Raw genomic sequence first — 25,609 nt, forward strand, 5'->3', positions numbered from 1 at the left:
TAAGGTCCTGATACTGATGTGGTGCTGATGTGCCAAAAGATGAAATATTTCGTTATTTCTGAAACCTAAACTAAGGTATAACTTTACGAGATGCTCCACATCCCTCATTTTCACACAGGCGGCACGCTGCTCTATTTCCCCTCTAAAATAACACGAAAAATTACTACTTTATATTATTATGATTTTATTCTCATAAAACTACGACTTTTTTCTCTTAAACTTGTGACTTTTTTCTCGTTAACTTATGACGTTATTCTCATAATATTACAACTTTTTTCCCGTAAATCGATGACTTTATACTCAAAATCTCAGATTTTTTTCGCCGCCTCAATGTGGCACTAATACTCCGTCACACGAAACAACTCAGATAGACATCTGAAAACAAAATGTGTATCAAATGAATAAAATAATCAAATAGTTCTCTTTAAAATACATAAACTTTATTGTGAGGGGAGTTTCCAGTAATGGGATTACAGATCCGCAATGGGCTTGTGGGGCCAGTAGGGATATTTGACCTTGTCCAACTTGGTCTCGGGGAAGGTGTTGTTGAGGTCCTCGATGGTCATCTGGTCGAAGGGGATCATGTTGTTGAATTTATCCAGCTGATAGCAAACACAAAAGAACAGAAAGAGAAACGGGAAAAAAAACGTATGGTTATAAATACAGGTTCCCAGAAGAAGTCCATGAGTTGTTTTAGCAACGAATGCAACTACTGTCTCACCTCTTGCTCATACTGAGCGATGCGGGCCTTCGATCCTTCAACGTAGGCTGATGCACTTTTATTCTGTTAGAGAAAGTGAAACAATTACATCTGACAATGGAAAATGACAACAGTTTGAATTAATTCCAGTTGTGGTATATCTCTCTTTTTACTTTGATTTACAATGTCTGTTTTAATGTTGGTTGAATTTCATGATCGTGATGAATTTGTGTGTATTAAAATTCTCTTATATAAATGCCAATTTTGGTTTATCTGTATCAGTTTTCCAATTAAAAGTCAACACATTTTACAACAGTAAAGTAAAGCTGAAATTCAGGCAATACATGGATTTGTTTGGTGTCATCACTTACAGCTTCAGCTTCCTGTGCATTGATGGCGTTCGTCTGTGTGTCCACAGGCTCGGGGATCTGCAGGGCTTTGAACTGTGTGTGGGAGGAACATTTATCATTTACCACTGCAGCGCAAAGCAACAAATGCTGAACAAACTATTGAATGAAATTATGACTTAGCTGCACAACCACCAGCTAAACTGATTATTCATGCAGAGGAGACCAAAAGGAGATTTAAGCTGTAGTTTGCCTGCTACAATAGATCACTAGCACTGTAACCCTCACGGCCTGTACAGATGGCTCCAAGGTATTAATGCTCCGTTGTATTCACCATTAATGTACGTTTACATTATCTGGAAAGGTCTCAGCACAGCTGGACGCAGCCATAAAGATATGCCAGCTACAACTACAGTGAAAGTTGCCATGTAGTGTCAGAAGTGGGATTTTAACCCACATTTCACAGAGAGACTGCATAATGCTCATGACCCGTTGAATAAACCAGTCAAGTAAAGCTCACCTTCTTCTCGAACTCATCAACCATCCCGGCTTTGGCCACTGTGCTCCTGTAGAAACTCCAGTCGATGGCTACCGGAGTCGCTGGCAGAGAGGTCAGTCTGGTAGGAAGAGAGAAGATGGAGTTTAACAGATGACAATGAAGGTACAGTGAGCAAACTGAGAAAATCAGTACAGAATGACGCGTGATTATCCTTCCAACACCTTGCAAAGCTTCTCAGCCAGGTGGACACTTAAGCTCTGTAGCCCTGGTACGTGCCACTCTCTCATTGCATGTAAGATAGCAGCAGACTCCTTTGAAACTTCCCTCAGACTGATGTCATTTTTTTTATCAGCAAGAAACAAACACCAAGCAGTAAAGACTTAAATAAACTATTAATATTCAGTTGCACTGTTTGTTGTGTTCTCTCATGGTGTATTAGCCAAGAATGAAGTTCAGCACTATAAGACCTAAATTGACTTTAGCATGACTTGCTAAAGCCTGTTGTTGGTGTAAAACTAACTTGGCAGCGATGGCATCACTGCGAGTCTTCAGTGAGTTGAACATGCCCCTCTGGTTGGGTGGGACCCGCTCAGCAAACGCCAGCCAGTCAACGGCCTTCAGGGCTACACGACGGCTTGCCATTCTGCCTGTCTGGAAGGTAGAAGGAAATAAACGTCAACAAAAACAGCAAAATAATCCAGGCCACATGTGTCTGCAAAAACGATTGTGTATGTAAAATGTTTTCCCAGTTATATACACAGTACACACAGTTGCCCGTTCACGAGGTACACCTAATTAATACCAACAGTCTAGTACAACAGCCATGCAATAAATCCTACCATCATTAATGGTAATGTTAAGTTTACGTTGAAGCTATTTGAGAGTTTGACAAAAAAAATTAACTCAAGGTCTTTTTTGAGTTAACTTGAGTTAGGTCATGATCCACTGTTACTAAGGTCAACAGTGATATTTCACACTTGTGTTTTAGGGAGGTGTTGATACAGTTTCTGAGGATTTTGGATGCTGTATTTGCTGATGAAATGTATTGTGTTATACTAATATTTACCCCATGTATATCAGTGACGGTAGATTAAAAATTAGAAACACAGGTCAGTTTAATACAACACCAAAAATGCTGAAATATGTCTTCCAAAAAGACCATGAAGTTGAATAAACACCTCTCTAAATCAGCGTCAACAAATGCTGAACATCATTTATCATCGCGTTATTGCAGGGCTGTGTATTTAGCTACATTAGTTTTAACCAAGTGCAATTAATTATCTGGAAACTAAGTGTATATGGCACCAGTTTCTTCTGCATTGCAACGAAAACATAATATTTGATAGTGACGATGCAATTTAACATAGTTCCAATACAGGGCATGAAACTGATGTGCTGCACAGAGAGTTTATAGCTGCTGTATTTTCAACTCTTGTCCCTACACATACACCAATACACCTTGGTAATTTACAGTACAATTATATATAACCTGAAGAAAATGTCCTTGCTATACAGTATAAGTGAGGCCTGGTTGCTAGACAGACAAAAACCTGGTCACCTCCAATCTAATGTACACTGCAAGGTTATGTCATAATGCAGTTACTCAATTCAGTGCAGCGGGTTCACTTTTAAAGATTAACTCCAGGATACAGACTATGTCTCAGGATGAAACAAACTCCAGGATACAGACCATGTCTCAGGATGAAACACTGAGGTTTGTGTTAAAACGTGCAGACAAGTAACAGCATTACTGCAGGTAGGAATATAGACATTAATGCACAGTCACGTCCGACTGAAGGTCTTAAAATGGTAAAGCATGATTTGAATGACTAATGGAGACGATGAGATGATTGAAAACGCGTTTCTGACAGTCAATGACACCAGGCCCTTGACATTGTGTTCCTGCACGGCTAGCTAACGGTAGCTAGCTCTGTTAGCTCTGTTAGCTCTGTTAGCTCTGTTAGCTTGCTAGCCAAGGTCAGAGAAGAGTCTCAGCTTTTCCACAAAACACCGAGTGAACGTTGAGTTTACTGTTGAATATCGAGCACAACGATGAATATAGCAGCTGCACAAATGAGTATTTAGTAACAGAATGCCATTAGATGTTGTTTCATGCAGCAGACAGCTCCTCTGATGAACTCACCTGCTGCAAGGAGGGTAGTCAGTGACGGTGGGAAGACGGAAGTGCGTCATCCTTATCAGCAGCAGCATCAGCGAGTCCGCCACCGCCCCCTGGTGGACGGGCAGAGTAACTACAACCAGTCATTTTTTTATTTTGTATTTATTTTATTTAACCTTTACTTAACCAGGTTAGTCTCATTGAGATTAAGAACCTCTTTTCCAAGGGAGGCCTGGCCAAGACGTTCAGCAGCAGGAACACAAAGTTGCAGACACATTGACACAAATACAGATAAAATACAATTCACAAACACTAAAAGCACTAAATTTGCATCAAAAGAGAACTATCTAAAGACAAATGGGGGGACAAAAAGGAACTTTTCTGGGAGTCAGCTGTACAACAAGGGGGCTAATAGTAATACTGCCTCCAGCTGTTCGTCCAAAGCTAAACAAGACTACAACTATATGACTAAATGTATAGCTGCACCTAAGTGCTTTAATGTCGAAAATATTAAATATATACCATAATAAGCTGTAAGTCGTGTTTCTGTGATTTTATTTAGCCTATAAATGCGACACATGATTTTTTTTTGTTGGAGGAGAGAGGTAGGGTACAGAGAGCAAACGAGCATCAACATTAATATGAGAAAAGTTTTAATCTTTTTTAATATAACCTGTGTTAAACATTGGTTCATAAATCCCTGCAGAACAAACAGTTATTAACCTCCAGGCTACATCAAGTGAACCAAACAACAGACACATTCGAATTACAATGCCCACAGTTTAACATCAGCATGGGCCGTTTTTAAAAATAATGTTTCCCCACAATTGCATCGAGCTGATCATTTGTGCTCATTTGTGTAATATGTCTTCTTTTTATTGTTATTATTATTATGGGCATGGTAACAACAGGCAGGTGAATATCGGCCTCTAGAGGTGCGCAGCAACGACACGTAGCCTGTCACATTCTTACAATTACATTATTATAGTATTTTTATTTAAGAAAAAGAACATTATTCGCAGATATTTAATTTTTCACTTTCTCACACCCCCACCACTGCCTAGACAAAATAACGTATAATAACATATCTACACAGGGAATGATGTTTCAAAATTCAGTAGTAAGATAAAAAAAATGTAAATAATGGCTCTAAAGCATTTCTTATTGGAAATAGGGCACATGTGTCTTTTTTTAACAAATGACAAGATATGTTAAATATATTTCCGTTTCCAAATGATTTGTTAAAAAGTGCCAAAGAAGACATAAAGTTGTGTTCAAATATTTGTTTTCACTTTAACATATTAGGTGTTTAACTGATATTGTCTCAGGTTCATATTGAAATCTCCCTGACAATTTATTTCCAAAGTGTTTTATTAAATAGATTATATTCTATTTTGAATGTAAGCTATGGAAAGTGAATGGCACGATATTGGAAAAAAAATCACATAATTATTTGGGCCATTTTCAAATTATACATTAATAACAATTATGTGGGCAGGCAATAAGGGTAATTTTGGAACAATGGTTGAGGTTTGGCTTGCTTATATTGCTTTCATTCAAAATTTCATTGATAATCAAAAATAAAAACAATTATCTCATATTAGTATAATGAAGTCCAATTTCTTGGAGGAGCATTGCATATGAACTCCTTCTTCACTGATTCATCAAGCTCTAAAGAAAAAATAAAGTAAAACGTTGAAAAGGAGTCAGCCACTTTCAGGTCTTGTATAATGTTTATTTACTAAAATCAGTTTTTACAAGTAACTGAGCATTTAGATAGAGTGATGTATGTACACAGTACAGATACAAAGATATTCAATAAATACCACATTTCCTGCTGCTCTTCAAGCGAGGCTGCAGGGCTTTATGAACACTACACATTTTATTTACATTTACAGCAAAAAAAAAAAAAAAAATCTTCAAACAAAATCTATTATCACTCCCATGAAGGCCACGTTGTGAGAGTAAAAAAAATATCTAATACACGTGTTTTTTTTCTAAAATATAATTTTGCTCCATGTTTACAAAAATGTAGAATTCGTGACTGGAAACTGCTGTAAGGAAATATTCACACAGCAACTCTGCAGGAAAACTGCAGTTTTACCAGAAACAGTCGATGCTGCTGAATGAGGAGGAATACTTCAAGTGATACTCGATAGTCTTAAGGCACTGACACCGTTTAAGTACTTTTCTGTTGCTTTAATACCTCCGCATCCATCCAGATCATGTCTGGACACACTTTAAATACCCACTTCTTTCACAAACTACTGCGCAGCACGGTGGAGGGACTGGAATGAGACGTTTAAGGCATGTCGTTTAAAAACCTGACATTTACTTTTGGAGTATTGCCTCAGTAATTGTAGGCCTGTGAATCCACAATCCACAGTCTTTCAGTCCAATTACGCACACAATTACGCATCAAAAAATGTGTCCCAGAATTAATTATTTTTTATCCTGGAGGTTAGAAAATTTCTATAAATCTAAAAAAGAATGTATCCGAGGTGTAGAAAACGCATCATCCTCATAAGTGTATTGCAAACATGACAGAAGACATTTACTTTTGGAGTATTGCCTCAGTAATTTTAGGCCTGGGAATCCACAATTCAGTCTTTCAGTCCAATTACGCACACAATTACGCATCAAAAATATGTCCCAGAATTAATTATTTTTTATCCTTGAGGTTAGAAAATTTCTTCAAACTCCAAATTTAAAATAGAAAAATAATGTATCCGAGGTGTAGAAAACGCATCATCCTCATAAGTGTATTGCAATCATGATGACAGAGGACATTTTTTCTCTTAAAGGTCCCATATCGTGCTCATTTTCAGGTTCATCCTATATTTTATGTTTTTACTAGAACATGTTTACATGCTGTAATGTTCAGAAAAAACTTTAATTTCCTCATAGTGTCTGCCTGAATATACCTGTATTTACCCTCTGTGTCTGAAACGCTCCGTTTTAGTGCATTTCAATGAAATTGCAACAGAATGGCGTTGCTAGGCAACAGTTTGGGTCTATGTTTACTTCCTGTCAGCTGATGTTATTCACATACTCTGCAACCAGGAAATATACTGGGACACATTTAGAATGTTTATGTTTAAAACCGTGTAATGGGTCTAAATATTGTATATTTGTGACATCACAAATGGACAGAAATCCTAAAGGCTTGTTTCAAACACACAATTTCTGAATACGGGCTGTGTGTATTTCTCTGTATATTGAGTGTTTTGATAATTTAACAGTATTTATATAGAATTTAAACCTGCTTTATAATATGAAAGACATGAAAATCTCACTTTTTACAATTTGGGACCTTTAAGGTAGGCTGTTAAGGTGGGCCAACTTTTTCTCCTTAAAGTGACAAGCCGCTCCTCTGAGTTTTGCTCAGCCTTTTATTTAATTTGTTAATATTTCTTTTAACTGTTTAACCGAGTGTGTTGATAGTTTAACAGTATTAACCTGCTTTAAAATGTTAACGACCTGAAAATCTCACTTTTTACAATATGGGACCTTTAAAACCCACACATATACACACACAGTTATGGGCCACTAAGACAAGTAGTACATCCCATAAGTGACTGGTCCGCCGAAGAGTCCCGGTACCGGCAGACTGGGTCTATGGAAGGCGTTAGATGGACCCCAGGCTGGTGAACCCATGTGGGCTCCGAGAGGCAGCGGCAGCGCGAAGGCCGGCAGGAGGGGTTTGGAGGCCAGTTTGTACTTCTCCAGCTCGGCCTCCTGCAGTCTCTTGGCTTTGGCTCTGCGGTTCTGGAACCAGATCTTGACCTGAGTCTCCGTCAGGTTGAGTGAGTTGGAGAACTCTGCTCTCTCTGCGATGGAGAGGTACTGCTTCTGGCGGAACTTGCGCTCCAGAGCCAGCAGCTGGGAGGTAGTGAAGGGCGTGCGAGGTTTCCTGTTGTTCTTGTGTTTCCGTAAAGTACACGCAGGTGGACTCGAGCTGCCTGTTGGACAAAAACAAAATACAAAGAGAAATAGGTCAGATTAAACCGACGCGTGATTGTCACATCATCACAGCAGGTGAACTTTCAATATTAAATGCAAACACATGACACAGGAAGTAAACACATCAATAAATAGATTTTACTATGATAAATGCATCCTCTATGTATCACATTCTGTCGTGCAAACATCAGTTGTAAAGCTTAATATCACATTTTGCTTTATAACTGTGTGTGTTTTACCTGTTATATGTTTTATCTGCCTCGTTTAGTCTTGTCAAGTATTTGTTTAAAAGCACTGACCAGAAGTGACAACTGTGAATCTCGTTGTATTTAATACAGTGACAATAACGCTTTATATTCTATTCTGTTCTATTCTATATATCACCTGCATCTAAAGGTAAATATCAAAAGAAATATGTAAACTAAAATATAAGAAAGAACAATTTGAGAAAGAACCAAATGTATGCTTCACATGCTCTGCAGCACAACACTTTAATTTATCTGCAGTTTGTAAGATATTAAAAAGGTAACATGCAAGAAAGACTTTTACGCACAGCCAGTAGAGCTATAGGGGCAATATCAACAAGGAAATTATGATTTAGTGTATCTGTTGCCTAATTACATTGCAAACACATGATACAGGAAGTAAACACACATCAATAAATAGGTTTACTGTGTATCACAGATCACATTCAATCGTGCAAACATTAGTTGTAAAGATTAATATCACCTTTTGCTTGCATATATCACCTGCATCTAAAGGTAAATGTCAAAAGAAATATGTAGACTAAAATATAAGAATTTGACAAAGAACTAAATGTGAGCTTCACATGCTCTGCAGCACAACTCTTTAATTTGTAAGATATTAAAAAGGCAACATGCAGGAAAGACTTTTACGCACAGCCAGTAGAGCTATAGGGGCAATATCAACAATGAAATTATAATTTGGGTTTTGGGGGGATTTGGGTTTAGTTAGTTCTGCTTAGTATTTAATTGTAGTTAGTGTCCATCTTGTGTGCTATTTGGTTTGGCTAAGCCCCTATATATATGCCCTCATGTGTCATTGTGCAGGTTAGTTTTGTTCAGTCAATATCTTGTTTATTAGTAAGAATAAGTATAGTTATATTGCTTTAACCTCTTTTATAGACCTAGGTATTTAAATTCTTGGTTTATAATGTTTTGTTATTTTTTGGGTAAATAAAAAGCCCAATTACTTCAACAACTCCTGTTTCCTCGTTGCCTCACTGCTTCGTCCCTTACAACACTTTAATTTGTAAGATATTAAAAAAGGCAACATGCAAGAAAGACTTTTACGCACAGTCAGTAGAGCAATAGGGGCAATATCAACAAGGATATTATGTGTATCAGTTGCCTAATTATCTGAATGATTATCGACAGTAGAAGATGAATAGATGTGGAAAAAAAAGTATCTAAATAAATGAAGCCTCTGTATCACAGATCACATTCAGTAGTGCAAACATTAGTTGTAAGGTTTAATATCACCTTTTGCTTGCATATATCACATGCATCTAAAAGGTAAATATCAAAAGAAATATGTAGACTAAAATATAAGAATTTGACAAATAACCAAATGTGTGCTTCACATGCTCTGCAGCACAACACTTTAATGTATCTGCAGTTTTTAAGATATTAAAAAGGTAACATGCAAGAAAGACTTTTACGCACAGCCAGTAGAGCTATAGGGGCAATATCAACAAGGAAATTATGATTTAGTGCATCTGTTGGCTAATTATCTAAATGATTATCGACAGTAGAAGATGAATAAATGTGGGGAAAAAAGTATCTTTGCAAAACTTCTCAGAACAGCAGAGGGCCGGACTTATTTATAGAATATTTATTTTATATAGTATACATATGGTATTCTGCACCTTAAGTTTGATTTGGAACTATATATTTTGGCGCACCTTACTTGCTTGTAAGGTGAGTGATGTTTAAGATTGGCGGAGTGATATGAGGTAAGAAGTGATGTGCCACCTTTTAGGTTATCGGTGTTCAATTGTCCTACGCTGGAGTTGAGGCATTAAAGTAGATCCTGTTTTAACCCACAGCCCTACAGTAGTTTTATTAAGTAACAAGTAAGTTTAGAGTTAAGGCAACGAGAAGCCTGCCTTACAATATTAAAAAGACAACATGCAAGAAAGACTTTTACGCCAGTAAGCTCTACTGACTGTGCGTAAAAGTCTTTCTTGCATGTTGCCTTTTTTAATATCTTACAAATTAAAGTGTTGTAAGGGACGAAGCAGTGAGGCAACGAGGAAACTTGTTGAAGTAATTGGGCTTTTTATTTACCCAAAAAATAACAAAACATTATAAACCAAGAATTTAATACCTAGGTCTATAAAAGAGGTTAAAGCAATATAACTATACTTATTCTCACTAATAAACAAGATGTTGACTGAACAAAACTAACCTGCACAATGACACATGAGGGCATATATATAGGGGCTTAGCCAAACCAAATAGCACACAAGATGGACACTAACTACAATTAAATACTAAGCAGAACTAACTAAACCCAAATCCCCCCAAAACCCAAATTATAATTTCATTGTTGATATTGCCCCTATAGCTCTACTGGCTGTGCGTAAATGTCTTTTATTGCATGTTGCCTTTTTAATATCTTACAAATGAAAGTGGTTGCCTATAGGGGCAATATCAACAATGAAATTATAATTTTAGTGCATCTGTTGCTTAATTATCTAAATTATTATCGACAGTAGAAGATGAATAGATGTGGGGGAAAAAAAGTATCTTTGCAAAACTTCTCAGAACAGCAGAGGGATGGACTTACGAGGTGGAGTTGAGAAGGAGGACGTCTGGAACCAAGTGCTCTGATCTTTCTCACTGTCCTCGCTGCTGGAGCTGCTGGAGACAGACACAGAAACACCCTGCGAGCTCTCTGCGGAGGACACCTTATTGCTCTCCCTCTCTGCGTAAAGAGTCCTTGGAGAGAACTGCGCGCCCTGCAGAGCTAAATCTGTGGTGGGATAAGAAGAAGTCCGACAGGTGGAGGTGGGTTTCTTCTTGGAAATCAACGACTCGACGCTAAACTTGAGGCTGCTCCGCTGCACTGCTTTGTATCCTGTCTCCGTGGTGGTGCTCATGTCTTTGGGCTGCTGCAGCTCCTCTTCCTCCGTGTCCATCTCCTCTTTCTGATGGAGCTGTTTTTTGGCGTCTCTGGACGGCGACCCCTCTGCAGGATGCGCAGGATTCATGGTGACACAAGGAGGATGATGATGTGGGCCATGCACAGAGGAATGGAGATGGAGTCGCCGAGGTTGTATAGTATCCAATGTGCGTCTCCTTTACGCGCTGTCAGCGGTGCGCAGTAGCCTTTTACGCGCTGCACGGAGGTGCGTCTATAAAAGGACAAGGGATGTCCAACCTCCTCGCTGCAGCCAATCAGCTCCTCACGTTCGGCGAGCGCGGCTCTGATTGGCCAGCTGCCTTCCAAGAGAAACATCAAGAGGCCTTTGAAAGGAAGGAGAAGTTAATCATACAGACCCCCTGTGGTGCAGGGCTATTGATGGCACTCACAAAGTAGCTTAGACCAATTTTAGCGCAATTAACCAGTGGGGAGGACTCTGTTGACCATTTACATCCATCAGATCAGCCACTCCATCGTTGAATTATTCTCCTGTAATGTAAAGATGAGCAGGAACTAAAGAGATGTCAATATATCAAAGAAATACTTTTATCAATGAAGAAGAAAAAAAAAAAAAAAAAAAATCAGATTTAAATATTTGTAAATTAAAAATGAATTAAAAAGCTGAGCAAAACTCAGATGAGCGACTTGTCACTTTAAGGAGAAAAGCTGGCCCACCTTAAAGGTCCCATATTGTAAAAAGTGAGATTTGTACGTCTTTTATATCATAAAGCAGGTTTAAGTGATATATAAATACTGTGAAAGTATCAAAACACTCAATCCACAGAGAAATACACACAGCCCGTATTCAGAAACTGTGCGTTTGAAACAAGCTGTTAGGATTTCTGTCCATTTGTGATGTCACAAATCTATAATCTTTAGACCATTTCACAGTTTTAAATGTAAACGTACTGAATGTGTCCCAGTTTATTTCATGTTGCAGTGTATGTAAATAACATCAGCTGACAGGATGTAAACATGGACCCAAGCTGTTGCCTAGCAACGCAATTCGGTTGCCATTCCGTTGAAATGCGCTAAAACGGAGCGTTCCAGACAGAGCGTGAATACAGGTATATTCAGACAGACAGTACGAGAAAAATAAAAGTGTTTTTTGAACATTAAAGCATGTAAACATGTTCTAGTAGAAACCGAAGATACAAACATGAACCTGAAAATGTGCATGATATGGGACCTTTAAGAGAGTCTGAGCCGGAGTTGCAAGATACAGGAAGTTGGCTCGGGTCTGTAATATTTGTAAATAATCAAACAGGCTGCATATAAAGTAATCAAATGACTGAAAATAAATAAATTCAGCTGAGAAGCAAATGCAATAAGAAAAAGGTGCGCAGCCAGGGTATAAATTGATTAGGTATGAGTGTTGGTCACACAGCATTATAGCAATTTAAGGGCTGTCAGGAGCTCTTCTCGCTTCACAATAGCCTCAGTTGAGAAGCAACAGGCGTTTTTCTCTCTGCAGGTCAGACTATTTAATAAGCCAGACAAGTTGTGTTCTGCGAGGCGCCAGGCTCGGCGGGATCAAACAGGACAGATACCTCGGGGAGAAAAGGCAACAGTTAACTCCACTTAACCAATTGTCCTCCAGATATTTCATAGTCCAGTGCGTGGAGCTGCGTGGAGCTGCGTGGAAGGAAGCTGCTGACAGTTAACCCTTTCACGTCTGTAGTCTGCAGCTGATGAGGGTGGCGTTTAATTCATGTAGCATGTAGTATTAAAATGATGACAAAATCATCACCAGACCATCATGGACATGCAAAAATAAGTTTAAAAAAACAGCAATTTAATTGTAATGTGCTGATTTTACTTCATGAACATCTTCATGGACAGATAATAATGCATACAGTGCACTTTCATAGACTAAGCTACTGGAGTTACCCTGCACTATACTAATTTTTAACAGTCTCTTCTGCACTATATTCACTTTTTGTAATAGTCCTGTATCACAGTTGTTACCCTGCACTATATTCAGTTTTAACAGTTTTCTTCATCTCCTTGTATTTTTATATCTGGTATATTTTTTTGTACTTTGTACTTTGCACTACTAACTTTTTTTACTGCCTTTTTACTAACATGTTCTGCACTATGGAACTGTGATGCTGGAAAGTGGAATTTCCCTCGGGATCAATAAAGTTACTATCTTATCTATCTATCTATCTATCTATCTATCTATCTATCTAACTATCTATCTATCTATCTATCCATCTATCCATCTATGAGGTCAGATACTTTTGGCTTAAGTTGAAGAATCAATACCACAAAATTAGCCAACTACAAGTAAAAGTCCTGCATTCAAAGTTTCACTTGAAAGCACCAAAGTTGACCAGAAAAATGTACTCAAAGTAGTGATGCACCGACACCGATACTGGATCGGATATCGGGCCGATACTGACTCAAATAGCTGGATCGTTGACAACACGGCCGATCTGTTCAATTCAATTCTATGTTAATATACTTTATACATTATATACTGGAATTTGAATTCCTGTTTTTTGTTGCTGCATTAAAAAGATTAACACTTGAATTGTAATTTCTGTTAATTTTAAAGATTTTTTACCAAGTTGCTGGTGTACGATTCATTATTATAATGATAAATAAATATTCTGTTAATTTTAAAGATTTTTTTACTGAGTTAGTGTTGTACGATTTATTATTTTAATAATAAATAAATATTCTGTTAATTTTGAAGATTTCTTTTACCAAGTTGCTGGTGAACGATTTATTATTTTATTAATAAATTAATATTCTGTTAATTTTAAAGAATTTTTGTTACCGAGTTGCTGGTGAACAATTTATTATTTTAATAATAAATAAAAATTCAATTTGTGTAAATAAAATAAAAAAAATTGTATTTATTTGTTACATTTTGTTTTACAAAGTTAAAAAAGCAATGTTTAAGTCAAACCTGATGTTGTTTTAAACATAAAAAAATGATCCCAGTCACTTCCCCACAGTGAGGCATACAGCTTATTAATTAAACACTGGTATCAGATTGGTACTCGGTATCAGCCGATACACAAAGCCCAGATATCGCTATCGGTATCGGGACTGAAAAAGTCGGATCAGTGCATCCCAACTCAAAGTATCAAAAGTAAAAGTACTCATTATGCAGAATAGCCCCATTCAGGGTGTCATATTTATTACATTATTGGACCATTTTTACATGTCGCATACACGTTTCCAGTATTTTTACTGTTGTAGTTGGTTGATGTGGACCTAATTCTAGCTACTTTATATATTGGACAGTTAAAGTTAGAATAAATCATATTGTTTGGCAACGGGAGACTATAAACTCCCTTAAACTTCACTATGTCAATCATCTAAATTCTTCCCTGTCAACATGTCCATGTCGATATCACATTAAAGGTGTCAGCGTTACACTTTGGCCTCCTGGACATCATCAGTTCAACACGAGACCCCACTGAGAGCTCCACACTCATCAACACGATCTAATCCACGATTAAAAAGTTGTTAAGTGAGAAGATGGATTGACGTGATCCTCGTTCACTCTACCAAACTACTTCATTAGTCCTCTTCATGCTTAACTGGATGAAACTAGGGATGTTAATAATTAACCGTTAAACTGTTAACCGACATTAGGAATTTTAACCGATTAATCGGTTAAACAGTTAAAAGAAATATTGAAAATGAATTCAAAAGCTGAGCAAAACTCAGAGGAGCGGCTTGTCACTTCAAGAAGAAAAGCCGGTCCACCTTAACAACCCACTTTAAGAGAGTCTGCGACGGTATTGGAGGATACAGGAAGTTGGCTTGGAGGAGTTGCAGCATTTATTCACCGACAATTAAACTGTACACACACTGCTACAGCTACGTTCACAGCTATAACGCCACCAACAACCCCACACTCACCGTCCCCACACACACACGGCCTGTCGGACACTCGCTAATGTTAAGCCGCGCTGACAGACCGTATGTGTGTGACAAAGGCCGGCACGAAGCCTTCAGCAACGCTACCGCTGCGAAGGCTAGGCAAACACACGGTTGTCGAACACACAGTCGACAACCTGGCAGCTAAACTAAACGATGCGGTGGAGACTAAATGGCTGCATGTGTCCTCGACAATACACGCAGCATCGTGGTTGCTACAGTAACGCTACCGGACGGTGAACTGGGGACTCAGTTGTCTGTTGTGCTCATACACTGCAGTTGGCGCACCGCTACATGCGACGCATGTCGGGTTAACGATTAATAATCGGTTAACGAGGGTCGGTTATTGGTTAAAAAAATTATTCAAAATTAGCATCCCCAGATGAAACAATGTATAATTAACCCATTATTAGACTTGCCATGTTCAGAAACCACAAGCAGTTGGTTGTGTTTTGCAGCCCTATGCCAAAGACTGGATTAGTGAAATTAGCCGCTGTTTCCACCCAAAAACGACAAAATAAAGATTGTTTGAGTGACAAAATTCCTTATTGAAATAATGGCCGGCCTCGTGAAAGCCCTCAGGTGCAAAGAGGTAAGAGGCACAACTTTGCTTGATGATTCAACTTGAGTAACTCCTGATGTTGAGTCCGCTCCTCCGTTTTCTATATGACAAAGCCGGCCCTCTGTCTCCTCACACACCGGGGGCCTCTCGTCACCCAGCTGGTTTGGGTTTAAATCCCAGCGACCGTGTACCTCTTCCCTCTATCTCATCTACGTTGTTGTTGTGCAAGAAAGGGGATGAGAGTCGGCCCGCGGAGCACACGGACTCATACCGAGATTCATCCGATACAGGTACACCCAGAGATAAATCTACACAAGAAGTGCAGTTAGCTCTCCTCCCCTGGTGTTTGCTCTGGTGTATTTAGCTTCGGGCCCCTTCTCCCCTACCCCAAAAGACATTTCTGTAACAGCATGCAGGCGAGTGAACTGTGTCAAAAGGTGTTAGGGAGTTTGAAAGCAGATCTACCCTTCAAGGTCGGTGCGAGCTCGATGGGAAGCACTTTCCCTTCAGCTGGCACCAGAAAATGAAAACTCTTTCTCCTGTGTGCGGGGGCCTTTTTCAATACTCGATGAAACCACTTAGCCAGTACGTCAAGATCAAGGGCCAAGTGGCGGCTATGTGAGAAAACACTATAACGTCATTCTCGTATCATACATTTCTTTGAAAAGGCGGTCCAGTCGAGGCTGTGCTCTTCAGGTGCACCAGCTGATGAACTTCGTGGGAGTCCAGGTGAGCTGGTATCTGTCCTCAATCAACAATGTGTGAATTCCCCGCAGTAGCGAGGCCCTCTCCGACAAACAAACAGATCATTTAGAGGAGCGGGCGAGCTGTGGAACCCAATCCCTGTGAGATGTGTCGACAGTGGCACAAAGACCTGTAGCTACAGGCCTACAAATGAGATGGACACTTTGCTGACATGACAGCGCAGAGCAGACGGGGACAAGAGCATCATCGCGACGCGTCATTCTCACTTCTCTGGATGAAAACTCTGTGGGGGGAAGTTTAGTCTTCATTTCTGCATGAAAGCAAGAGGTAACTATTCATCTTATTGTTTTAACTTCCCGCCTCCTTCAACACCTCGACTCGTGTGCCTTCCTCACATGAGGTGACCAGCACGGCGGTGCTCCTCCGTTTAACAGCAGCTTAAACAGGCCGCTCTCAGCGCTGGTGGAAAAAATATATCTTTGACCTTTTCATTTGACTTAACAAGTTGATCCAATCCACATCAGACCCGCTTTCAATCCTGCACTTAAACGCTGGTTTGACATTTTCTGCCAAAGCCACTTCCTCTTGTGGCATCAGAGCGCCCTGTGTTTGAGCGCAGGGTAATGAGGGAAATAGTCTTGCCGTGCTGAAGCAAAGGAAGCGAGCCGCCTTCATCATGGCTTCGTTTTGTGGACTGTAAAAAAGCAATCAGGGGATGGAGCGTCCCGCGGTGTTATAGCTGCTGTTTTTAACTCAAACCTAAACTCAACAGGGTTTATTTCTTCTCGACTGCGATGGTGGAATTTGCATTTTGAACTCAAAGCTGATTTGAAATCATACACTGATTTCTTTTAAATAACATCTTTAACACCGTTTCCCACTCTAGCATCTTCAAAAAAACAGATGTTTTCGTTGAGAGGTTTGCTCCTGAACTCTGCTGCCGGTGGAGATTGTTAAGGAGAAAAACCACAAGAGGTGACAATGCAATTGGCAATTTCGTCTGGCTTGCCGTCGACCATAGAAATCCACATTCTTGAGGAAAGTCTAGAGACAATGTGAGTGGGCGAGTTAGGTCGAGGACTGGGGACGAGGAACTTTGTGTGGCTACTCTGTGGTCTCATTCACAAACCCAAGAATGTCGCCACAATCTCCTTCGCTCTTAGCAGCCAAAACTGTGATGCTGGAGGAAAAAAAAAAAAAACACACAAGGCAGCAGCAGCATCAATTTTCTCTTTTACTGCTGGCTTCGAATCCCAGCGAGGCCAAAACCAGCAAACTATTGTATAAATTACAGCAATTTGGTATATATCATATGAAATCTTTTCTTTTGCACGTCATAAAAAAATGTGTTATTTAAACTGGGTGAGGAGAAATTATGAAATTTGTTGCACGCAATTTTCTTTTGGTTTCATTTCATCATTAAATTTAATAACTGAGATGATGAGTCTCTCTTTGTTGGCATGCAGGCACATTTACAGTTCTCATGCAACTGAAAGGTTACATTGATAATTTGCAGATGAATCATTTTATTGCTCTGGAGAGGAAATGAAAATAATCTTCACACCAATAATGGCAGAAACTGATAAAAGCACTTGATGCCAAGAAAGTCTTTCCACAAGGTGTGACAGTTAAAAGTGTTTACTTTTGACAATTTGCTTCCAGTTACCAGACATTTTATATCATAAAATGTAATACTGGAAAAAACTCATGAATAAATTGGTTATATTGAAACTTTAACTGACAGTTTCTGATATTTTTTGGGGTTAAATTGATGTTTGAGCTCCTGCATTTTGAGAACACGTGTAGGTCAATTTAAATTTCCTCAGAACATAACGTTCCTTTAATTTAGTTTTAATGACAATAATGAATTTAAAAAAAGCTTTGCCACTTGTTTCAGCCCTCATTTCTGAATCTAAACTCTCCGTATATAAATCTTTTTACAAGTCAACAAAAGCTTTCAAGTCAAAGTGGTTGAATGCAGCGTTAGATCCAAATTGGCGATGCCTGTCTGATAGTGATAATGTTATTGCAGTCACCGAAGGTCAGAACAAATGTGTGTGTTTGAATATCCTGAGATTACAATTTCAAAGTCCTCCCCGTGAGAAGGCGAACAATGGGGAGGGTGGGAAGTTGAAAAAGCGGGGTCCCTTTCAAATAAACAAGCATGGGTTGATCCTGAATAGGGCCGCTACCGAGCAGCCGGATTGGTTCTCAGAAGATCGGGAGCGGCGACTGTGCCGGCTCTCCTCCTCCTCCTCCTCCTCCTCCTCCTCATCCCAAACCAACAGATGTAGTAAACACAAACAACCTGATAGAGCCTCACAACTATAATGTAGCTCCATTTCTTTATCCCACCTTTTATCTCTTCTGTACTCCCCCTTTCTCTCCCGCCGAACAGAGCGTGGACGGGAAAGTAGACGGGGGGTAAGAGCTCCCCCCCTTTTTTTGTGCTATTGCTTAATGAGCCTGAAAATACAATTGCACTGTTCTGACTGTGAAGGTAGCCTGCGGGCTAGTGTAAATTAGCGGCGCGAGGAAGCCCAGAGGGCTGAGTCTTGCTGAGCGGCCAGAATAGAGAGATGTGGTGAGAGGGTGGAAATCCTGTTAGGGCAGTGCATGCGGAGGAATCACGATGCGTTTCAGACCCGACTGGAGACGACGGACGGGGCCACTTGTTGCTGCGACGAAACCCCCAGATCCACTCGCTGCTGATGTGTGAGATTTATTGAGGCCGCACCGCAGCCATGTGTATTGGCATCCATTATGTGAGATGTCAGTTGTTGCTGTCACATTTCAAACCCATAATTCCAGTTAGTTCCACACAATGGCTCTTTTGAGCCGCTGCTGCAATCATCATTCAATTTAATTTTCTATTCTTCTGGAGATTCCACGGCGAGGAGTCGAGAGCCGAGAGTCTCCCACACTGCATATGTCCTCTCACGAGCTCGGGGTGCTCTTTTGACCGCTCCGCTAGGCATCTGCTGCCCATAGCCTGCCCGTATCTGCATTCTAATGCACATATCCTGCTGGGATGTTAACTTTAGGCCCTCAGTAATTGATGGCTTCCACACTTCAGCCGAGCCCCCCCCCCCTTTTTCCTTCTCCCTGCCGATTGTTGGTATATCTCTGTGGTTTGGGGGTCTTTCAGTCAACCATTGTTCTTTTATGGAGGAATTATAATAGACTAAAGGAGAGGAAGAAAAGAGAAAGAGAGGAGAAGGAGGGGGAAGAGAGGAGGGGAGGGGATGAAAAAAAAAAGAGTCGCTGCTGATATTTAGTGAACTCCGAAGGGGGAGTTTTCATTCTCATTCTGCAAGTTTGGCACATGCCTTCTGTTACTAAGTGGCAGTGCATTGAAAGAGTGCCTCACATTTCCCATTCTGCGGCTCTGCTAGGTGCCTAGACTTACAACCCTGGCAGCTGTTGGGCCTTCTATGCAGCTATAGACTCCTCTCCACAGGTGAGCTCCCCTACCAAACTCACAGTCTCCACTTCACTCAATAGGGCCCTTTTTCAAGTCTTTTATCAGCAGGGAGAGGCTGACTTTATGTGTGCCACTCACAGCAAAAAGCAAAATTCATGGTTCTCAACATTGCAATTAATGTTATTCATTGTGTCGGCTTAAATCAGCACGGGGGTGATTTATATCTTGTTCCAGCATCATCCTCTCAGGCTCAACGGGATGCAAGACAGATCTTTGTGGAGTTTGTGTACACAGTAATTACTAGGGGTGGTGAAAAAAAAATTTATTTACTTATGCATCACGATTTTGAAATAGATTTTTTAATGCCAGAATCGATATATTTGCTTCATTTGAGTCTATAAGGCGGTTGAAGGAAGTTTATTGTTGTAGTCTGAGTAACGCAACGTCATATCCGTCCCGTGTCCTTCAACCGAAAAAAACTGCAGCCGGCCGAGACAACAAACGGTGAAGGTTGACCTGCATCCTCACATGTTAAATCCAGCGTGGTAAACACTACACATCCAGTAAAGTATGGAAACACTTTGGGTTTCACACATTGACAGGAAAAGCGGAGCTAGACATCACGGCTAAAGCTGCATGCTAACTCTGTCACAAACAGGAAACGTTAACGTATTGCGGTAACGTGCGGTCAAGCCGGCCGTCGGTCTCATCTCCGTGGTCAAATGGGCCGACGCTACAACTGTAGAACACCCATATACTGACATTTATGTTAAATGCATTCAAACGGCTCCGATGGAGCCGACCATGGATTTATAAAGAGAACGGAGCTGACGGGAGAGCTAGAGACGGACTTGGAGAAGTTAGAGGAAGTATACACGTGTGACTACAATTTTCAAAATAAGGTGTTAACAAAGGGAACTTTATACACAATATATGTGTAGAAATAAGATTGATTGGATTATATTCCCCAGAAGTATAAAACATTACATGTCCCTTATAAATTAAAAAGAAAATACCACTAATGTGTGAGGGAAATGTCTTTATTCTTTTATTTGACTGGTATATTTGACTTCAGGACATCTCTGACTACATATAGGCTGAAAATCAAACATTTTAATGTATTAATTTAAAGTAAAAGTCCCTAAAAGTGTATGATTCAACTTTTTCCAATGGTCTAGTGTTAAAAAAACAAAATCGCAATAAATGGTAATATTGAATCACAATACTTAAAAATCGCAAAACATATCGAATCAGCACCCAACCATCGTGATAGTGTTGAAGCAGGAGATAGGTGAATCATCCCGGCTCTAGTAATTATATGACATGCTAGCCAAAGTGGCCAGTGGTCGGGTCTGTGTTTTCTATATGGCCACAATTGCTTTAAAAGCCATCGGCTGGATTGGTAAACCGCGCTAACTGATGTTGTTGTTTTGGTTTGGGCAGGTTTCAGCACCTTTTTTTCTTCTAAATTCAGTGGCAGAATATTCTGTTGTTTATTTTCTTCCTCTCTTTTTTTCCTCTCTCTGTGATGCGAGCTGTTACATATTACTCCTGAGGTGTGGTGCCTCTTCCCTCAAAGGCCTCCACTGTTTCCCCCAAACTGCTGCCAAGCTGGGCTATCTTTTCATTTGGTTACTTAAGTGTAATTGCTCCCCTTTGAAGCCTCAGAGAGGCAAATCATTTGCTTTGGCCCCGGGGCAGTAATGGTCACCGAGCCAGCGACCCCCTCCCGGTCCGAGAGCGTCGGAGAGACCGCGAGAGGCCAGCTCCCATACGGAGAAGAAATAATACGGCCAGGGCCGCTCAATTTCACCTCCCTTTTCATCCCATTCTTTGAAAACTTTTTATTAACAACAGCTTTCTCTCTCATACCGGGGCGCCAGGAGAAGGGGGGTGGTGGTGGTGGCATGAGAGGATATCAGCAGCGGGGGGAGGAGGGGAGCGAGGGGGTGGCCGTCCCCCCGTAGATGTCTGCCGGATTCTCACACACTCGCGTGCACACGCACACACAGATCCACGCACATACACACATCATCAATAGTGACAGGTCAAGGAGGCATTGAGAAAACAGCCTCCCCCCTTCCACCCCCCCCCCACGGTTCACACTGCTAAACAGGGACTCATGTTTCATATGCCACAGGCCTCAGCACTCACACACACACACACACACACACACACACACACACACACACACACACACACACACACACACACACACACACACACACTGCTCCACGGCAGCTTGTCAGTGTGACTCTGAGTGTGTTTATGAATATGTAACTCTGCATTCATATGGGCATAATGCTCCTAAATTCTGTGTTTTGGCAAGAATCTAGTGATATATACGTTGAAAAACAGATAATGTCCTGGCAGAAAGTTACCAGGACATTTTCCGTTAAGTTTACGGACAATTTCTTCAACCCTAAAACGGAAAATTCTGTAAATTTAAAGTACATCTGGCGTACCAAGCCAAATAGCAGGCCCCTTCCTTTACATTCTGGAGGGAAAACAGACGCTAATGCTAGCATTTATACGTTACCTATCGGTCTCTGCGGACCGCCTGAGGCTAAAACTTCGGCTAACTCTACCTGACGTCCACTGAAGTCTAAAATATAAGCTTTAGTTAAAACGTAAAATTACGATACCAAATTTGCGTTAGTCTCAAAATGAGTCAGCAAAATATTCCTGGCATATCTGGCAACGTTAACGGTCGACAACAGCTGAACTAAACAACAAAACAGCTTTCCAACTAAAACGTTAAAGGTCCCGTATTGTAAAAAGTGAGATTTTCATGTCTTTTATATTATAAAGCAGGTTTAAGTGATATATAAATACTGTGAAAGTATCAAAGCACTCAATCCATAGAGAAATACACACAGTCCGTATTCAGAAACTGTGCGTTTGAAACAAGCCGTTAGGATTTCTGTCCATTTGTGATGTCACAAATCTACAATATTTAGACCATTTCACAGTTTTTAAACGTAAACATACTAAATGTGTCCCAGTTTATTTCCTGTTGCAGTGTATGTGAATAACATCAGCTGACAGGAAGTAAACATGGACCCAAGCTGTTTCCTAGCAACGCAATTTGGTTGCCATTCCGTTGAAATGAGCTAAAACAGAGCGTTTCAGACAGAGCGTGAATACAGGTATATTCAGACAGACAGTATGAGAAAAATAATGTGTTTTTTGAACATTGAAGCATGTAAACATGTTCTAGTAGAAACCCAAAATACAACATGAACCTGAAAATGAGCACGATATGTCCCCTTTAAGTCCTTTAACATAAATCACTCTGGTTAGACATTAATTGTTGATTTTTTTTTTACCACAGAAGTATGAGAAAGGTTTCTGCAAATTCGAAATTTGAACTAAACTTTACCGTGTGCGATGGTCTCTGCCTCTTCCGCCTTTCGCGCTAGCGGAGGTTCTTGTTCCCACAATGCAATGCGTTTTTAAAAATCCGAAAAAAAAATTAAATCACGGTACATTGGCCCGTATTTTTATGTATGACACGTATCCCGATACAGGGGTTACGATTCAATATATTGTGATGTGTTGCGATACTGTAAGCAGGGCGATATATTGCGATTTCTTAATCTAATTTTAGGAAAACTCATAGTATAAAGAACACACCACCATATGCATAAAATCTAAATAAGAAAAAGTTAATATGTTTATGCATTCAGAACAGAGGGATCTATATTTGCATTTATCACAGTCCCTGTAACATCATAGCACACACATTGAGAAGGTGCTTCTCTTTGCAAATGAAATACAGTATTGACTGTTTTTCGATATTTTCTTACACCTCTACTACATACATACATACATACATACATATGCATCTGTTTACCTGTTATTGAACATATGAGAATGTATTTGACTTGACGCCAGAATGCCCTCTCTCAACCTATGACAGGCCGCGGAAATATACAGAAATGTATACAGCACACAAAGACCCCATTTAATGCCGAAAATTACTCCAGCACTTACTGTAATTGTCACAATTCTGAGCACATTGACATTGTAATCTCATAATAAGGTAATGGGGGCTGAAACTGTGTACAGGAGTGCGATTAGAAGGGTGTAGCTCAGTAAAAAAAAAAAGGGGGGGTTCAAATGTCAGGGGATAACATTCTCTCGTCCAGGCGGGGGGATTGCATGTTGTGTGTTTGATGAAACTTGAAACTGATACCTGTTTTCTTCATTATCTCTATGCTTTTTAAGACAAAAATAACACATTTCACAAAGAGCAGCTCCTTTACAGCTGGCTTTACATATAATACTGCACAGCGTCCGAGAGAAATGGAGAAACCCACTTTTAGAAGGAAAAAGCGATTACTTCTAAATAGCACGAGTTATCTTCAAGACACCGTGGAGCCAAATCGATGTGGACAGGCGTCCATAAAAAGCCAACCTGGTTATGAATGCTGCGTTTTACTTGTATCATTTTGACTTTGAGGTTTTTAAGAGAGAAGCGTTCCCTGCAGTCAAGCCAGATGGTAACAATTCTTAGACATATTACGAGCTGCTCTCTGCCAAATAGCATACCTTTGGGCTATGTTTTCAGTGGGCTATAAAAGCCAATAATGTAATTTTGATCTATTTTATCAGATATCACCCCAGCCCCGGCTACGTTTATATAAGACAAAGTTTAAAACGGGACAGGAATTCTCTCTGTTTTGCTTTTCACTCTATAAGTGCACATTTTTCAATATCTGACCCGCTGCGTGGCTTTGCTTGTTTGACTTCTGCGTCGGACTGAAAGGTGGCACGAGCCAAAGCGGTGAGGTTATAGCCTCCATGTTGTCAGGCTTATGGCCCTGGATATATAATGTAAAAATACACTTTACTATAGGTGAGCGGTTTGCCCACAAAGTGACTTGCGCAGGCCAGCGCAGAGAGAAGAGGGGGTCCTTTGTGGAAACACTTAAAAAGCCCGACCTTGACATCCCTTAATGTAACGATGACACAGTAGCAAACTATCCCCGCGCCGCACCGCACTCCCCAGTGGTCTGCCATCAGCTCCATGACTCACCGCTGACCTTGCAACAACTTTCCAGCGCTCCTCCAGACCCATTTAGGGAAATCTTAAGGGACTGCCGCACATTTCAGCATCGCATATGAGCTGGTATAACGTTAAACACGCCTGAACTCGAGTGTGAGCTTGCACAAACACACGCACACTCAACAGAACAGCAGAGCCGAGGGATTATGTCCCATCTGCGGGTATTTCTCCCCCATAATTTCTACAGAATGTAATGGGCCCGGAGAGCAACCACAACAAGGTGGGACGGTCGAGGACATTAGCTCACGTTTTCCATTGTGAAGCTTGTTGTTCTGCTCTCGTCCGATCACATGCACAACTGGAGGCCTGCTGTGTGGAATTACTCGCGCTAATGGCGCTACACACTTTTGTTGCAGGAAATCGGACAGCCGCGCTGTAACTGCTAAAACGGTGATTAAAAAACCCAAATTGCATCATGATGTTGGGCAATTTAGCAGAGAGAGAGGAGAAAAAAAAGCGCTCCAAATGAAGCGAATGGGATTATTGACCGCTTATGGGATGTGTAAAGTTGTCTCGTGAAGCTATAGCCACGTCTATTGGATGTCTACGGAAAAATAAAGACTTTAAAATAACTTTTTCCAAATCTGAAGCGGCTAGTAAAGTCTAATTAAAGATCACAATATAAACTCTGTAATTTGCTCGTCTGTGGGGTCATTAAGTGTCCCCCCGGCTCGGTTTAATTGGATACAAACTTGCAGTTAATGAGACAAATAGTTAGCTGTAGTCACGCCTGACTGACTGCTGGCTGTGGACGCTGTGAAGACTAAACGAGTCAATTTGAGATTTCTTTGTACTCTGTAGGTGAGAATCACAAGCTGAATGATGAGCGTTAAAGCTGCAGAGGGTAGAAACGGAGCAAATATGATTAAAAAAAGTTATTTTTATAAAATCGGTCACTATATCCTGACAGTAGTGCATGAGACAGGTAATCTGAAAAAAAATCATGTGTCCTCCAATGTCCTCCGGTGCTCCTAACGGCATCTGCAAAATTTCACAGACCAGAGGAAAACAACCAATCAGAGCCGAGTTGGAGCCTTGCCGTCTCTGAGTGTCAATCACTTGAGAAATCCGATCAAACGGTCAAACTAGGCAGCACAGTAACTCTCCCAGACGGGTGAACTGGGGACTCAGTTGTCTGTTTTGCAGCTGGC

The 25,609-nt window shown here is 40.4% G+C and overlaps 2 protein-coding genes across 3 annotated transcripts in view; both read right to left on the bottom strand.

Annotated features, from left to right (window-relative positions):
- The window catches only part of LOC119484636 (homeobox protein MSH-C-like), a 47,779-nt gene that overhangs the window by 3,329 nt on the left and 18,841 nt on the right, over positions 1 to 25,609 (bottom strand). The window contains exons 3-5 of one of the 2 annotated variants that reach the window (XM_037763608.1): positions 11,219 to 11,285; positions 10,440 to 11,119; positions 7,125 to 7,627 (exon numbers count right to left, since the gene is read on the bottom strand). In XM_037763608.1, the coding sequence (XP_037619536.1) occupies positions 7,215 to 7,627; positions 10,440 to 10,863 (837 nt within the window). In that variant the 5' untranslated portion in view covers positions 10,864 to 11,119; positions 11,219 to 11,285 and the 3' untranslated portion in view covers positions 7,125 to 7,214. The remainder of the gene's footprint in view (positions 1 to 7,124; positions 7,628 to 10,439; positions 11,120 to 11,218; positions 11,286 to 25,609) is intronic. The other variant, XM_037763609.1, reaches the window with a different exon arrangement.
- atp5pd (ATP synthase peripheral stalk subunit d) lies at positions 419 to 3,776 on the bottom strand. The gene is made up of 6 exons (XM_037763620.1): positions 3,690 to 3,776; positions 2,067 to 2,197; positions 1,568 to 1,664; positions 1,072 to 1,143; positions 722 to 784; positions 419 to 602 (listed from the first exon to the last, which is right to left on the bottom strand). The coding sequence occupies exons 2-6, from the start codon at positions 2,186 to 2,188 to the stop codon at positions 471 to 473; spliced, it is 486 nt and encodes a 161-aa protein (XP_037619548.1). The 5' UTR covers positions 2,189 to 2,197; positions 3,690 to 3,776; the 3' UTR covers positions 419 to 470.

Source organism: Sebastes umbrosus, chromosome 3, assembly GCF_015220745.1.
Source record: "Sebastes umbrosus isolate fSebUmb1 chromosome 3, fSebUmb1.pri, whole genome shotgun sequence".
NCBI lineage: Eukaryota > Metazoa > Chordata > Actinopteri > Perciformes > Sebastidae > Sebastes > Sebastes umbrosus.